Genomic DNA, 14,736 nt, shown 5'->3' on the forward strand with positions numbered 1-14,736 from the left:
ACCCTTTGCTTCCTTTTCCTGCTCTCAGCTTTGTGCTTTCTATAAAGGTGCATCCTACCCCTATCAGAATCTATTTCTCTGCCATGAGACTTCTCTTTCTTCCTTCAGCTCCCCTCTTCAAGCAGCCCCTCCTCCTTTTCTCTAATCATTAATAATCCTCTCATCCTCCCCAGGGCTGTTGTCGTGTGTTTGGCCTGATACTGCCTTACTTACACTGAGCAGTACTTACACATCTGTGTACTCCCATTGAGACTACTCTGGTACATAGGTACTACTTGATGTGAGTAAGGCTGACAGAATCAGGCACTGCAATTACCAGTTCTTTAGGGCAGGGAATGTGTCATTAAAGTGCTGTGCACACTTTTGGCACTACATAAGTATTTTGTATCAACTTATTCACCTTCTTTTTCAGATCAGGGAGATAAACATGTACAAAGGAGTTAATCTAACTCCCTTCAAAGAAGAGCTCGATGCAACAAACCTGGTGAAATGTTGGAAAGAATGTATGGAGAAGTCTGACTACTACAGCAGGAAAACAGCTGTGGAAGAATTTAACAAGCAAAATTACTGGAAGAAGAAAGGGATTGCCATTATTCCTATGAAGTTTTCAGTTGGATTTAATGCTACACTGTACCATCAGGTAAGCTTTGGAAGTGCTGCCTTAAAGAGGTAAGAGCTCCAGCATTCTTAAAGTATAAGAGGAAACACAGCTGTCAAGGAAAAGGGAAGGGGGAGAGAGAGACACACACCCCTTGGTATCTAATATGATAGACCCAAGTCTCATCCACAGTTCCTTTCAGAAGGAATGTGCCAGATCTATGTACTTGCTGTCCTCTCTGTAGCAACTGCTATAACCACTCAACCACACTCTCCTCCCATAGCCAGGAGTAGAACTGTGGATTCCTGATTCCAGCATTCTACTTCCGTCTAGCAAATGATTGTGTAACTCACTAGCAAAATGTGTATCGTGCTGCTTCTAATGGTTTGCCCACAATAAGCATAACAACTATGTCTGTAGCTGAAGCAGTAGAGGCTTGTGCTGGGGATCTGAAGGTTCAAACCCTGCTGATGATCTTTGTGGGGTTCCTTATAGCTGCATGTGATGTAAATGTCTGATTTTTTGCAGTTTTGCTTTATGTAAATTACATCGTCACAAAATATCCTTTACAATAGGTTTGATATTCTTAAACAATCCCAAAATATTCTAATCTATGAGTTACAGTGCAATGCACAACAAAATCCAGGTGTTTCACATTTCACTCATTTCAGTTGCTTGTGTCACAAGTTGGCAAGTTTGCAGGTTGAGAGCTCTGAGAGAGTTTCAGATAATTCACCCCACAATGGTTACAGTAAAAGAACATCGAGGCTGTGAGTTACATACACAAAGGGGGAAATTCACCCTTGTGCAGAGGATCAGTACAAGACTAGACACCATTAAGTTCACCTAAGGTCTCAAAATAAGGCTTAAATAGGATTTAAGTAGTTCCTTGGTCTTGTGCTGAGTTTCTGCATGGGGTGAATTTCAACCTACCTTCCACAAGGACCAGCAGCCCACCATCAAACACTGCTTCCTCCTCCTCTGATTGGGAATGAGGGAGAAATGGAGTTTGATGCTAAAAATACTTCACAACAGAAGTGAGATGACTATTCTCTGTCGCCCAGTTTCACAAAGATAAAAAAAACTGTTAAAAAAATTAAAAAATTAATTGTTGACACGAATGATTGCAGTCCTTGCAGAACTCCAATTAACAATAAACTACTTAGCTAAATGGCTCTTCATCCTAAATTGCTAACTGCAAGAAGCTTGCTGTTGTCAGGCAGCTGGAGGACTCTCTCACCCTCTTAACAACACCCAGATTGCTGTGCCCTCTGGGAATGAAATCTGACTCCATCCCTGCTCTTGTTGGTACATCCCCTTGTTAAAAAGGTTTATTATGTTAGCGTCAGCCTTAATGAATTAAACAACAATTTTCTGTCCGTTTTTCTTAGGCTGCAGCTCTGGTCCATATCTATACAGACGGGTCTGTGCTGGTCACTCATGGTGGAATTGAACTGGGACAAGGAATTCACACCAAGATGTTGCAGGTTAGACAGGAATTAACCATTTGAGTGAAGATGAAAATATGAGAAAGATAGTCATGAGATTGCATTAGTAGAGAAGGCGAATGGCACTCAGCAGTTCTCAGGGAAACCCTACAACAGCCAAGGTCAGGATGGAGGCTCAGGCCGAGGTTTATGTTGCATGACTGCTTTTGAATTACAGGTAAAGCCAGACTTCAGGAAGGGGTAAGTTCAGAGGCTAATGCCCAGATCCATAAAGGTATTTAGGCACCAAATGTACAACACAACAGATGACAAGGACCCAAAACGGGGAGGGGACAAATTATTCATGCAGGAAACTAAAATGATGTGGCTTCAGCGTAAATAGCTATTCCCAGCTGTCTCCACCTCTTATTAAGGCAGCTATATGCATGTCATCAGGGTAGATCTGTAAAAAAAACAGAAGCTGAATAAGATTCCAGTGCTTGGCATTGTCAAAGTAACACTGGCCATCCCCTATCAAGTTTAGTCTTGAGTAGACATAGCAATGCCAGTGCTCTTTTTCTTGAGTCAATACTATTTACTCTCAGTGGGACTGGATATAGTTTTGTTTACTTACAGATTGCCAGCCGTGAATTGAAGGTACCATTGTCATATGTACACTTTTGTGAAACAAGCACAATAACTGTGCCTAATGCGATTGTCACAGCAGGATCGATTGGGTCAGATGTCAATGGGAAAGCAGTCCAGGTTACATTTTTTATGAATTATTACTATTTTTATTGCTTCTTTCAAATGACACATATCACTCTGAACGTTTGCACCTTATTCATCGTTGTAGTTTCTGAGCACCACTAGTAAAGCATATTAGTATCCTCACCTGAGTCTCTCTTGCTTGTTTGTCACATGAGCAGTTTAAGGCAGGGCAAATTACTGAACTAGTACTGGCTCACAACCTTTTTCCTCTCTGCTTTCCTGTATCAGATCTAAAGATACTTGTGCAGGATTTAGTAAGAGGAATCGACTGGTCCTCGTATCACCATTGATACTTAAACATAAGCTGATAAAAGAGTCCAGGGTATATTTCATGTGCATCTGGTGATGTGATTACTATCAGAATGAAACACCTTTACCTTTTTATGTACTTTGGGCCTGATCCTGCTGACACTACTGTAAATTGACCAAAGCTAGTGACATTATATTGGTGTAAAATCAGTAGGAGATCAGAGCCAGGCTCTTTGTCTTCTACTTGGTGATGGCTTCAGTTAAACATGGGTGTGCAAATGGGCTAGTTTCACCAGGACAGACACCAGTGCTGCTCATTGATAAGCACTGCTTTTGTGGCTGGCTAGCTAGCAGAACACAGAAGAGGGGTTTAGATGTTCGTGAGGAGTAATGGAATGATGGTACTCAGAATGACTCTCTGACACAAATCAAACTCACCTCGAACAGCCTTTGGTCGAAGGCAGCATGGAGCAAAAGTGGGTAGAGGTGGACTGGAGAGATACCTGGCAGGGTATCAGTGCCATATTAAAGGCTATAGTGTTTTGAAATTTCAAAGCAGATGTTGCTGCTGCTGCTGATGTTGAATTCATCTTCTTTTCTCTGTTCATTGTTTCCCATCTCTCTCCTCTCCAGAATGCTTGTCAGATTCTTCGGAAACGCCTGGAGCCCATCATTAATAAAAACCCCGAAGGGAAATGGGAGGACTGGGTCAGTGCTGCTTTTTACATGACTATAAAAAAACATGGGTTAGGGTGTGGGCTGATCAGTCCTGGGCTATACTGTGGCATCTAGCAACAGCCCTGAGTAGGGAGCAGTGTGGAGCCCACTGCCCCAGGGGGAGCTCAGGAGGGATTGTGCCTCAGGATGGATGGTGCAGCCTGCTCACCCTGACATGACCGGCAAACTCCTGAGATTGTCCCTGGCCCTTGCATGGGGTGCCCTTGTGCTGTCCTCTCCTATGTATCCAGGTAGGGGCCAGGAATAACCTGGCCTTATATGGGAATGGGATAGGAGCTCAGGAGTGTTGTCTATGTATATAGCAGCATAGATGCATCAGCTGTGCAGTATTCATCAGAAATCAGTCCTGAAATGGGAGGCCAAGCAGCACTATTCGGAAGGGGATGGTGGTAGCTGTGACTGCATTCCTACATATAACCCTGTAAAAATCACACTGTTCTATTTAGTGATGACAAAACATTTATTAATGGATGTACTGACGTATAATGACCATTCCCAAAATCTCCAGAACACCATGTCGTCCTCATTCTGTCCATTGCAGAATGAAGTCCTCACCAGAGGGCTACAGTCCTAAGCACCTCTCCCTGGAATAGGTTTGGCTAGTTAGGCCTGCACCGGATACCACTTCGTTTCTCCATCCCTGCTGCTGGCTGCCATGGACACATCTACCTTATTGGTGTCCATTACACCAAGATCAGCTTTCTCCTTCCTCTTCCTGCAGCATTTCCCAGTACATCACTACTGTACCATTGTCATAAACTTCAGGCTGTTCTTTGCCAAAGCTTTCCTTCTAATCCTTTTGTAACTGCCTTCCCATGCAGTGTTAACCACACCTACTTTATCTTCTTGGCAAGTGCCTGAGTATCTGCCCCCTCTGACACAAGTACCTAATAAAAACCCACTTCTCTTTAAACTAAGATGCAATTGGTTCTGCATGATTGTTCAGGCTTCTAAATTATTAGTAGCAGAAAATATTTCTAGTGTGGCAGTGCCTAAAGTCCCCCATCAGGATTAGGGCCCCATTGTGCTGGGTGCTGTACAAACCTAGAAAAGAGACGCTCCCTGCACTGCGGGGCTAACAGGCTGAAGAATGCTCCTCATACATACTTTAGGGGAGGATTGTTCCTTCACCTTACCTTACTGGTTTGAAATAGAGTGTATCAGATTACTTATTATGATTTCTTCTGATTTTAATTCATTAATTAACCACTACACTGAAATTAATAGGGTTATGGGTTTGTATCAATGTACATAAACATTTTCTGATTAATGCTGCTGAAAAGCATGAAGATATTTGCTAACTGTGGTAAAGTCCGAGTGAGAGTAGTATGGTCTAGTAAGTAGGGTGAGAACTGAGAATGAGCAGTTCTAAATTCTAATCCTGGCTCTGGTGCTGACTCCCTCTGTCACCACCGGCAAGTCACTAGGCCTGGCCTGTGTTTAGAAATGAACTTATTTAAAATGTTACACCAGCACAACCCCCTAATGCAGATGCAGTGAAACTGATTTAAATTGTGCTAAATGCAGTAACTTCCATTCTCTATCATTTGGGTTTCTGCTGTCCCATTCTGCATCCCAGTGCGCCTCACTGTTACTTTTCTTTTTAAAACATATTTTTTTATTTCTTTACTTAAATTTCTATTCACCTTTAACACTAAATGTACCTATTGCAGATTACTGAAGCTTATGAGCAAAGTGTGAGTCTTTCAGCTACTGGCTACTTCAGGTAAGGAATGCTGTTAGTCTTTCTGAAATGACTGGCATCAAGGATCATAGATGTGGACCTTGGGGGTGTGTCAAATGAGGATAAGAGGCTCCCCTCTCACCCTCCCCAATCCTTTCACTCTCCCCCTTTCCTTCTCTATTGAAGGCCAAATCCTGCACCTAGCGCATAGTTCACAGAAACAGGCTGCATGTTGGGCGATGGCAGGGGCCAGGGAAGGATAAGTCTCCTCCCCAGGCCATACTCACTGGGCACTGCTGCTTCTCCCGCCCTGTGCTAGGTGCTTGGAAGATGGGACCATGTAGTTTACCGCACAGCCTCCCACCATGATGGGATATAGAAAACCTACACTGAGATGTGTTCCATGATGCCTAGGAGTCTGGGCCACCTTCTGCTGCAACACTGAGGGCCTTCTTCACCACAGCCTGTGAAAACAGCTGCCTTGGAGCAGGATATTTAACCTGGTCTTTTCATATGATTTCCATAACAATCTGCTCCGCAATTGAGGGTTGGGTGGTGGTGGTGGAGATCAAATGCCATTGCTCACTCAGTCTGAAGGATGCTCTTACTCCCACCAGAGGCTATGTGGTAAATATGAACTGGGATACAGGGGAAGGCCAGGCTTTCCCATATTTTGTTTTCGGAGCTGCTTGTTCTGAAGTGGAGATTGATTGTCTGACAGGAGATCACAAGGTAAATGGTGCCTTTACATACACATTGGTTAGATTCCTATATGTCTCCCTCCAGAGCTACACTGGTGTAGTTACTTTTCCTCTTGCTTTTTTCACTGAGAAGAGAGAAATGACATTCATTTCATGTTCTCAAGAAAGTGCCAAGATAACTCTAAATGGCTCTGTCATTTTCAATCTCATTTGTTAACATTCTAGAAAAAAGATCTGATGATAAGTAATGAGACTAAGGATGAGAAAGTCCAATAGAACAGAAGATGATAAAGAACAGTTTAATATAATATAATATAATAAACATAACCACCTTATTTTGTGGCTTTTAAATGAGACCTGATAGACTGAACCTGCCTACAGGGGCCCACTATGCAACAATATATGTCCAGTTAATCAGTAATGATCCCCTGTTTCACATGGTTTTATTGAAGCAATCAAAGGCATTGCCACATAATGGGGGCAATGCAGGGGGGCACCAGACAAAGAGCAGCTCCCAAAGGCATTGTTTTTGTGGCATATTGAGACAGGCAGAATGGCTTCAGTGATACTGAGGGAAGCACATTCAGGAGCGGCAACTACCATGCCTCTCACAACTCATTGGAAGTGTCTGCCACCATGGGTGGGGCTATGCTTCCCCCACACCTTGTGCTGCTCAAGTCCAGATACCTTCTCCACCAGTTAGCAGTGCAGTGGGAGCAGACATTTGACTATACCTTCTTCAAGTATAGCACAGCGGCCACTCGTCTGATTTCCTTCTTCAGGCACAATGCCCCTTGCAGCACTTCTAGACTCACAACTTAACACAGGCACTAGCTAACCACCACAATCCAAACCTTGGGCTTCTACCAGGAGAGCAAGCAACAAGTTCATTCTGGGGCAAATGTTCAGCCTGCTCCTTAACTCAGCCCAGGTGCTAATGTTGCGTTTCAGTTGCCATATGCTCATGGGTGTTCACCAAAACCACTTCAAACAGGTCAATCCAAGGCCTTTGAAGCTTGCTTCTGTGCTTCAGAATAAATCTGCAATACTTTGCTGTCAACATGGAATATTATTTTATGGTGTGGGGTTCGCATTCTTTAAAACCTGCTATTTTTATTGCTTGTAAAGTATGTACCCACAACAGTTTATATTTGTTTAACAGAACATCGGAACAGACATTGTCATGGATGCTTGTTTCAGCATAAATCCAGCTGTAGATATAGGACAGGTATGTACCAATACTTCCATATGCACTCTTGGCTGTAGATATTAGTGATAGCTTTTTCTTGCGCCAAAATACTTTCCATTAAGGGAGCCATTCCAGCATCCACTGAAGTCAAGGGGAGACTATCCATTGGCTCTAATAGGTGTTGGATTGGGCTCGGAATTAGGCAATATTTGCTTTTTGTTGCATGTGTTAATGATAACAAGTTAAGTGGCCTGCTACTGCAACATGCTGAACATTTTCTGAAAGGTGATGAGTGACTACAGGTCCTGTAGACTACTCTGGGAATTGAGGCCTTGCAGAAAGCACTCGGCATATCACAGGATTAGGCCACAAATCCCTCTTGTTGTCTTGTCTTCACCCTACACAGAAAACAAAAATAATTCCTGAAGGCCAGATCCTGGTCCCACTTAAATCAATTGCAATACGCTGTTGACTTCAATGGGACCAAGATTTGGCAATAAGTTTTCAGGTAGTGGTAATACATATCAGAAAAATGATTTTTCTTTTACTAGGGTGGGTGGGTGGTTGTTAGTTTGTTTTTAATATCCTTCCCATGCCAATGTTGGCACACAGCAGGGAAATCAGTCTCTTCCATTCCTCTCTGTCATTTGCTGCTACTTCCATTTGCTCTGTGGTGTTGAGATTGACTATCTTGCCATCCATGCTAAGGGTTCTTCTTAAAGTTTCTTTTGGAAACCCTCATTTCCTCACACCAGTTGGTTTCCACTTGACAGTTAATGTGGGAGTCCGTGTGTTGGCATCTAGAGTATACGTCCCAGATATGTCCCCCGCTTCCTTCTGATTCTGGTGGAAATGAGCTGCTGGTTGGTGATTTCTCAGATCTCTTCATTGGTGATGATGACTTTCCACCCAATGCCAAGAATCTTTCATAGAGACAAGGTGGGTCAGGTAATAGCTCTTATTGGACCAATTTCTGTTGGTGAGAGAGACAAGCTTTTGAGCTTACACAGAGCTCTTCTTCAGGTCTGGGAAACTAAGGCCATGTCTACTCTACACAGTTAAGTCAACATAAGGCAGCTTATGTCGACCTACCTGTGGAGGTGTACACACTGCAATGCTCCTCCTGCCAATTTAACTCTCCTGCTACGCCGACATGATAAAACCACCTCAACGAGAAGCATAGCGCTTAGGGCGATACAATTAGAGTGACACAGTGTCAGTGTGGACACAGTGTTGCTTACATCGCCCTAAGTGGCCTCCAGGAGGTGACTGCTCTGGTCACTGTTTTGAACTCTGCTGCCCTGCAACCAGGTATGCAGACATGCATCCCTCCCCTTTAAAAGCCCAAGGAAGTTTTGAAATTCCTGTTTGTGGAGAGCTCACATAGCTATTGCCCAGCTGAGCATGCAGTAAACATGCTGCTGCCTGGAGTACACGGGAGGTGGTGGATCTCCTGGGTCTGTGGGGAGAGGAGGCTGTGCAGGCATAGCTCCGCTCCAGCCGCAGGAACTTGCTCAGGGCCTGGAGGAGAGAGGCTGTGATTGGGACATGCAGCAGTGTCATCTAAAAAGATCAGAGAGCTGTGGCAGGCATAGTAGAAGGCAAAGGAGGCTAATTGTCCTTCTTGTGCAGAGCCGCAGACATGCCGCCTCTACAAAGAGGGGGCTGGGGTCAGAGTGTTGGTATGGATGGGGGGCTGGTCAGGTGAGCAGTCAGGGTGGGGGCTGTGTGGGAAGGTTGGAGCTGGGGTCAGAATGGTGGTATCTGGGTAGGGGACCGGTGGGAGGAGCAGTCAGGATGGCGGTCAGGGTGCTTAGCCTCAGGCTGTGGGAAAAGAGGGCATGGTTTTCAGGAAGAATTAAAAGAAACAGAATTAGAACTTTCCCTGGACAAGTAAAAACAACCCCACTGGCATTCACTGTTTCATATCAATGGAGGGAGGAGGTAGCACGGTGCAAACAAAGAATGCCAGGCTCCGCACGCTACAGCAATACACATTACTGTGGCTCATTGTTAAAATGCTCCTTCAAGGCCTCCCTCAGCCGAATAGCTTCCCCCGTTGAGCACCTCTTGTAGCCAGGGCCATCCCTAGCTATTTTGGTGCTCTATGCAGCCCCTCCCCCCCGCGGGGGGGCTGTGTGGGGCCCCAGGCCTCTGCCGGGGGGGAGGGGGCTGGCCCCAGCCCTCCACGATGCGGGGGGGCCCGCCCCTGGCCTCTGTGGGGTGGGGCTGGCCACTTCCTGCAGGAAGTGGAGTGACCAGGCCCCAGCCTGCTCCACTCCCCTGGCTCCCAGGCTTGGGGGGCAGGGGGGAACCACCCCCCAGGACTCGCCGGCAGCGTAGCTGGGAAGTGGGGCGGGAAGAGCAGGGACGGGAAGAGGTGGGGCAGGGGCTTTGGGGAAGTGGTGGGAAGTGGCGGGGCTGGGGCTGGGGCTGGGGGAGCATGCAGCTGCACAGGGCACCAGGAAATGTAGTGCCCCAAATTTCCTGGTGCCCTATGCAGCTGCGTACTTTGTGATTGGGTAAGGACAGTCCTGCTTATAGCCTTGTGTTCATAACACACAGCACAATACTGAAGAGCAGTGCAGGATCCATGCTTTCTGACAGGAATGGCTGACTTGTGGTTACCAGGGCAGTTGAAAAGCAGCTGGAAACCTTGTAGGATGCCCATGGAATGATGGGATTGAGAAATCTGCATCATGTGACTCTGAACCTGCCCCTATGAGGAATTGCAAATGCTTCCTAAAACTCCGTGCGAGGCCAGATGCACAGTGGGATAGCTACCCACAATGAACTGCTCTCTATGTCGATTCAAGAGCTGCTACTGTGAATGTGCTCTGCTAACACAAGGTGTACACTGTGGACATGCATCAGCAGTTTAATTACAGCAGTGGCTGTACATCAACATAACTTGTCGACTTAACTTTGTAGTGTAGCCATAGCCTAACTCCGAGTGTCACTGTTAACTACAAGGTGGAACAGATTCATAGAATCATAGAATATCAGGGTTGGAAGGGACTTCAGGGGGTCATCTAGTCCAACCCCCTGCTCAAAGCAGGACCAATCCCCAACTAAATCATCTCAGCCAGGGCTTTGTCAAGCCTGACCTTAAAAATATCTAAGGAAGGAGATTCCACCACCTCCCTAGGTAATGCATTTCAGTGTTTCATCACCCTCCTAGGGAAAAAGTTTTTCCTAATATCCAACCTAAACCTCCCCCACTGCAACTTGAGACCATTACTCCTCGTTCTGTCATCTGCTACCACTGAGAACAGTCTATATCCATCCTCTTTGGAACCCCCTTTCAGGTAGTTGAAAGCAGCTATCAAATCCCCCCTCATTCTTCTCTTCCGCAGACTGAACAATCCCAGTTTCCTCAGCCTCTCCTCATAAGTCATGTGTTCCAGTCTCCTAATCATTTTTGTTGCCCTCTGCTGGACGTTTTCCACAATTTTTCCACATCCTTCTTGTAGTGTGGGGCCCAAAACTGGACACAGTACTCCAGATGAGGCCTCGCCAATGTCGAATAGAGGGGAACGATCACGTCCCTCAGTCTGCTGGCAATGCCCCTACATATACATCCCAAAATGCCATTGGCCTTCTTTGGCAACAAGGGCACACTGTTGACTCATATCCAGCTTCTCATCCACTGTAACCCCTAGGTCCTTTTCTGCAGAACTGCTGCCGAGCCATTTGGTCCCTAGTCTGTAGCAGTGCATGGGATTCTTCCATCCTAATTGCAGGACTCTGCACTTATCCTTGTTGAACCTCATCAGATTTCTTTTGGTCCAATCCTCTAATTTGTCTAGGTCCCTCTGTATCCTATCCCTACCCTCCAGCATATCTACCTCTCCTCCCAGTTTAGTGTCATCTGCAAACTTGCTGAGGGTGCAATCCATGCCATCCTCCAGATCATTAATGAGGATATTGAACAAAACCGGCCCCAGGACCAACCCTTTGGGCACTCCACTTGATACTGGCTGCCAACTAGACATGGAGCCGTTGATCACTACCCGTTGAGCCCGAGAATCTAGCCAACTTTCTATCCACCTTATAGTCCATTCATCCAGCCCATACTTCTTTAACTTGCTGGCAAGAATACTGTGGGATACCATGTCAAAAGCTTTGCTAAAGTCAAGGAATAACACGTCCACTGCTTTCCCCTCATCCACAGAGCCAGTTATCTCATCATAGAAGGCAATTAGATTAGTCAGGTATGACTTGCATGATTGTTTAGCATAAGTAGTTAAAACATATTTCAAGGGACCATTCAAGGTTAACAGGCCACCCTCACCCACCTAGTCTATCCTGGGATCAACAGGGCTACAACAACACTGCTTACAGAATCTTTCATAGGCAATTATTTTCAAAGACATCTAGTTTTCTAACATTTTAGAAGATCCCTAGCTCTTGCAGCTGTATGTTAGCATCAAGAATATGTTTGAATTTTTTCCATACATTGTTGAGTTTAGTAAATGTGTGGATGCCTTTCCTATCTTTGATGTCACTTCATCCTGGAGGTCTCCATTAGTTAATATGGTGCTGCCTAGATAGAGGATCTGTTCTTACTTTCTTGTTGCCTTCAAGCAGTAATGTCACATTAGAAGTCTGAGTTTCAAGCATGTTTGTTTTGGCATAACTAATTTTAAGCCCCGTTTGGCCTGCTATTTTTGTCAAGTTTTCTGTCTTTGTGACTTTTTGGGAGTGTCACTCAGCAGCATAATATCATCAGCACAGTCTAGCTCTTCTAGGCATTTGCCATCTACCCAGGGGTGAAAGTAGGCCAGTACGGGCCGGTACAGCGTACCGGTAAGAAGCTGGTACTGGCCCGTACACAGTCTATTGCAATGCCAAGCAGTGGAAATAAAATGCAGCCCTGTTTTGCACCATTGTTCACTCTGTAGTCTAGTTGTTCCCCTTACCGACCACTTCACATGTCTGTACATAGCCCTGATGATGCTGATGACTATAATGGGATTCCGAAGAATATTCCACAATGTATGTCTGTGCAGCCTGTCAAATGCCTTTTGAAAATCAATGCAATTGATGAAGAGGGGATCTGGCCATTCTATACATTTTTCTATGATGGTTCTTAGTGTGAATATCTGACCTACACAGGATCTCTTAGACCTAAATCCAGCCTGTTCTTCTCTGAACTTTGTATCCCCTGCCTCTTTCATCCTGAGTAGTAACACAATGCAGAAGGCTTTCCCTACAACTCCTCTCCAGCTGTTATAGTTAGTAGTATAACTCCTCTCCAGCTGTTATGGTTAGTTAGATCACCCTTTTGGGGTATTCTGACAATGATTCCACTAGTCAGAATGGATCTCTTTTGCTAAACTTTATTGAACAGCTCTGTCAAGTACATTTAGCATTTCTGCTATAGTTTGAACATCTCCCACTGCTTTGTTGTTTTTCAGCTTTTTCAACTCCTTTTTTTACTACTGTTGTAGTCTAAATTCTTCTAGCTAATACACTTTGTTTTTCACTTAGTTTTATCTCATAGTTCTGTGACTGAATGTCATTATTTAACAAACTCAAATTAATTGAAAAAGCCACTGGTCCTGAGTAGAACTCTCCTTTAAAGTTCAGGTCTATAGCTTTTGTTGTGGATTCATAGATTTAGACACTGGGCCAAATTCAGCAGTAACAAAAACAGAGGTGTGTGGCACATGTTGGGCAAAGGTTGGTGTAAATGGGAAAGTAGTGTAAGTTACACTGATGTTGTATTAGGGGATGTGACAGGATCACCCGGGTGCAATCTGGGACTATGGGACTGCTGTGCCCACTTAACTCACTAATCTGGGTTGTCTCTCTCAATGCCTTACTGGAGACAAGCAGCAAACCCCTCCAAGTGCTGTTACCACTCAGTACAACCCCATGTGGAGACCCACACCCAGCCAGATTGCATGATTGCTCCCAGAGCCTCTCATGAATCACGCAGAGAAAGGCACCAGCCTAATCCCCCCACCCCTCCCCAGCTCCCAGCCTTGTACCACTGGAATATACCATCTTGCACTGCTCAAGACCCCTTCTTGAGCAATGCAGGTTTACTAACTGGTTCACTACTTCATCAATGGAAAGTGGACATACACCAGCCTTTGTAACTTAAGCAGATTTACCAAACACTTCAGTCAAACTCACTGATAAGGTTAAACATTAGACTAAGTTTATTGATTACAAAAAATGTTTTTAAGTGATTATAAGTGATAAGTCAGAGTTGTTACTAAAGGAAAATAAAAGATAAGCATGCAGTCTAAATTCTCAGCCTTATTAGATGGGGCAATATCTGGACTAAGCAGTTTTTCTCACCCCACTGGATACTCCAGATTGGTTACAGTCTTTCGTGCGCAGGCTCTCCCTGTTAGCCTGGGGATCAATCTCTTCAACTCCAGCGTTCTCATTGCCTTCAGCATGGGTAGGGGATGAAAATGGACAAACCATGTGGCCTCTGTTCCCTGTTTTATATCCTCATTCCATATGCATGGAGAACACAAGTCCAGGCATGTCTGTGGGTGTTGCTGAGTCACCAGGCAAGGTTGAGCAATTCCCCTGGTGTGGCCTTGTGCAAGTGAATTATTGAATTGTAATTCCCTTGCTGGACAATGACTGTTGATGGTTGTTCGACACCCACCTGGGCATCATTTACCTTCCTTGTTGTTGCTGATACCTTACATGGCATACTTTATATGAAATATCACAATTATATATAAATGATGAATATGGGGGTTACATGGTGCTCCCTCGAGAAATAGTGTGTCACAGAGGGTATGCAAAAGATTTATTTACAGAGCAGAAAGTGGTATGGGGAAAGACGAGCAGCTAGCAGGATGATGTAAGTAAGATAAAGGATATGAGACCTGCCTTATCTTATGCCCTCCTATTATTGGCTTTTCCTTCTATACCTGTCTCCTTTAGCCAAAAAGTGACGCTTGTTATACATACCCAAGAATTGACAAATAGATGCAAGTTACACTCCTTTACTATTTACTCCAATTTTATGTCCAACTTGCACCACTCTTTATATCACCATTGAATTAGGTCCAGACATTACTATAGGAGTTGCACAGGTATGAATTTGGCCTATTTTCAGATTGCATTCAACCTTTTGTTGTAGGTTAAACCTTGTTAATATGGATGAGGTGTGGCTGCTGCCTTACCTTCAGGATAAATGTAAAGAAACCATTGTAACTAGGTGGTTGAAACAATAGCAGTAGCACCCAGAACACAGACACATGGAAAAGCACAATAGATGCTGAATCAGGTGGCCCAAGTGTTCAGGAAAACAGAACTATGTACATTCTTTGTGAGCACACAAAACTGCATCAAAGAAATACCTGATGATTGTCAATTTCTCCTCCAAAATGGAACAATTTACA

At 44.6% G+C, this 14,736-nt stretch overlaps 1 protein-coding gene across 1 annotated transcript in view; it reads left to right on the forward strand.

Moving 5' to 3' along the window:
• The window catches only part of LOC102932261 (aldehyde oxidase 2-like), a 98,639-nt gene that overhangs the window by 74,601 nt on the left and 9,302 nt on the right, over window positions 1-14,736 (forward strand). Inside the window, 7 exon segments of the mRNA XM_037912807.2 lie at window positions 413-640; window positions 1,990-2,085; window positions 2,662-2,790; window positions 3,679-3,753; window positions 5,457-5,509; window positions 6,085-6,199; window positions 7,331-7,396. Coding sequence (XP_037768735.1) covers window positions 413-640; window positions 1,990-2,085; window positions 2,662-2,790; window positions 3,679-3,753; window positions 5,457-5,509; window positions 6,085-6,199; window positions 7,331-7,396 — 762 coding nt within the window.

Source organism: Chelonia mydas, chromosome 11 (assembly GCF_015237465.2).
Source record: "Chelonia mydas isolate rCheMyd1 chromosome 11, rCheMyd1.pri.v2, whole genome shotgun sequence".
Classification (NCBI taxonomy): domain Eukaryota; kingdom Metazoa; phylum Chordata; order Testudines; family Cheloniidae; genus Chelonia; species Chelonia mydas.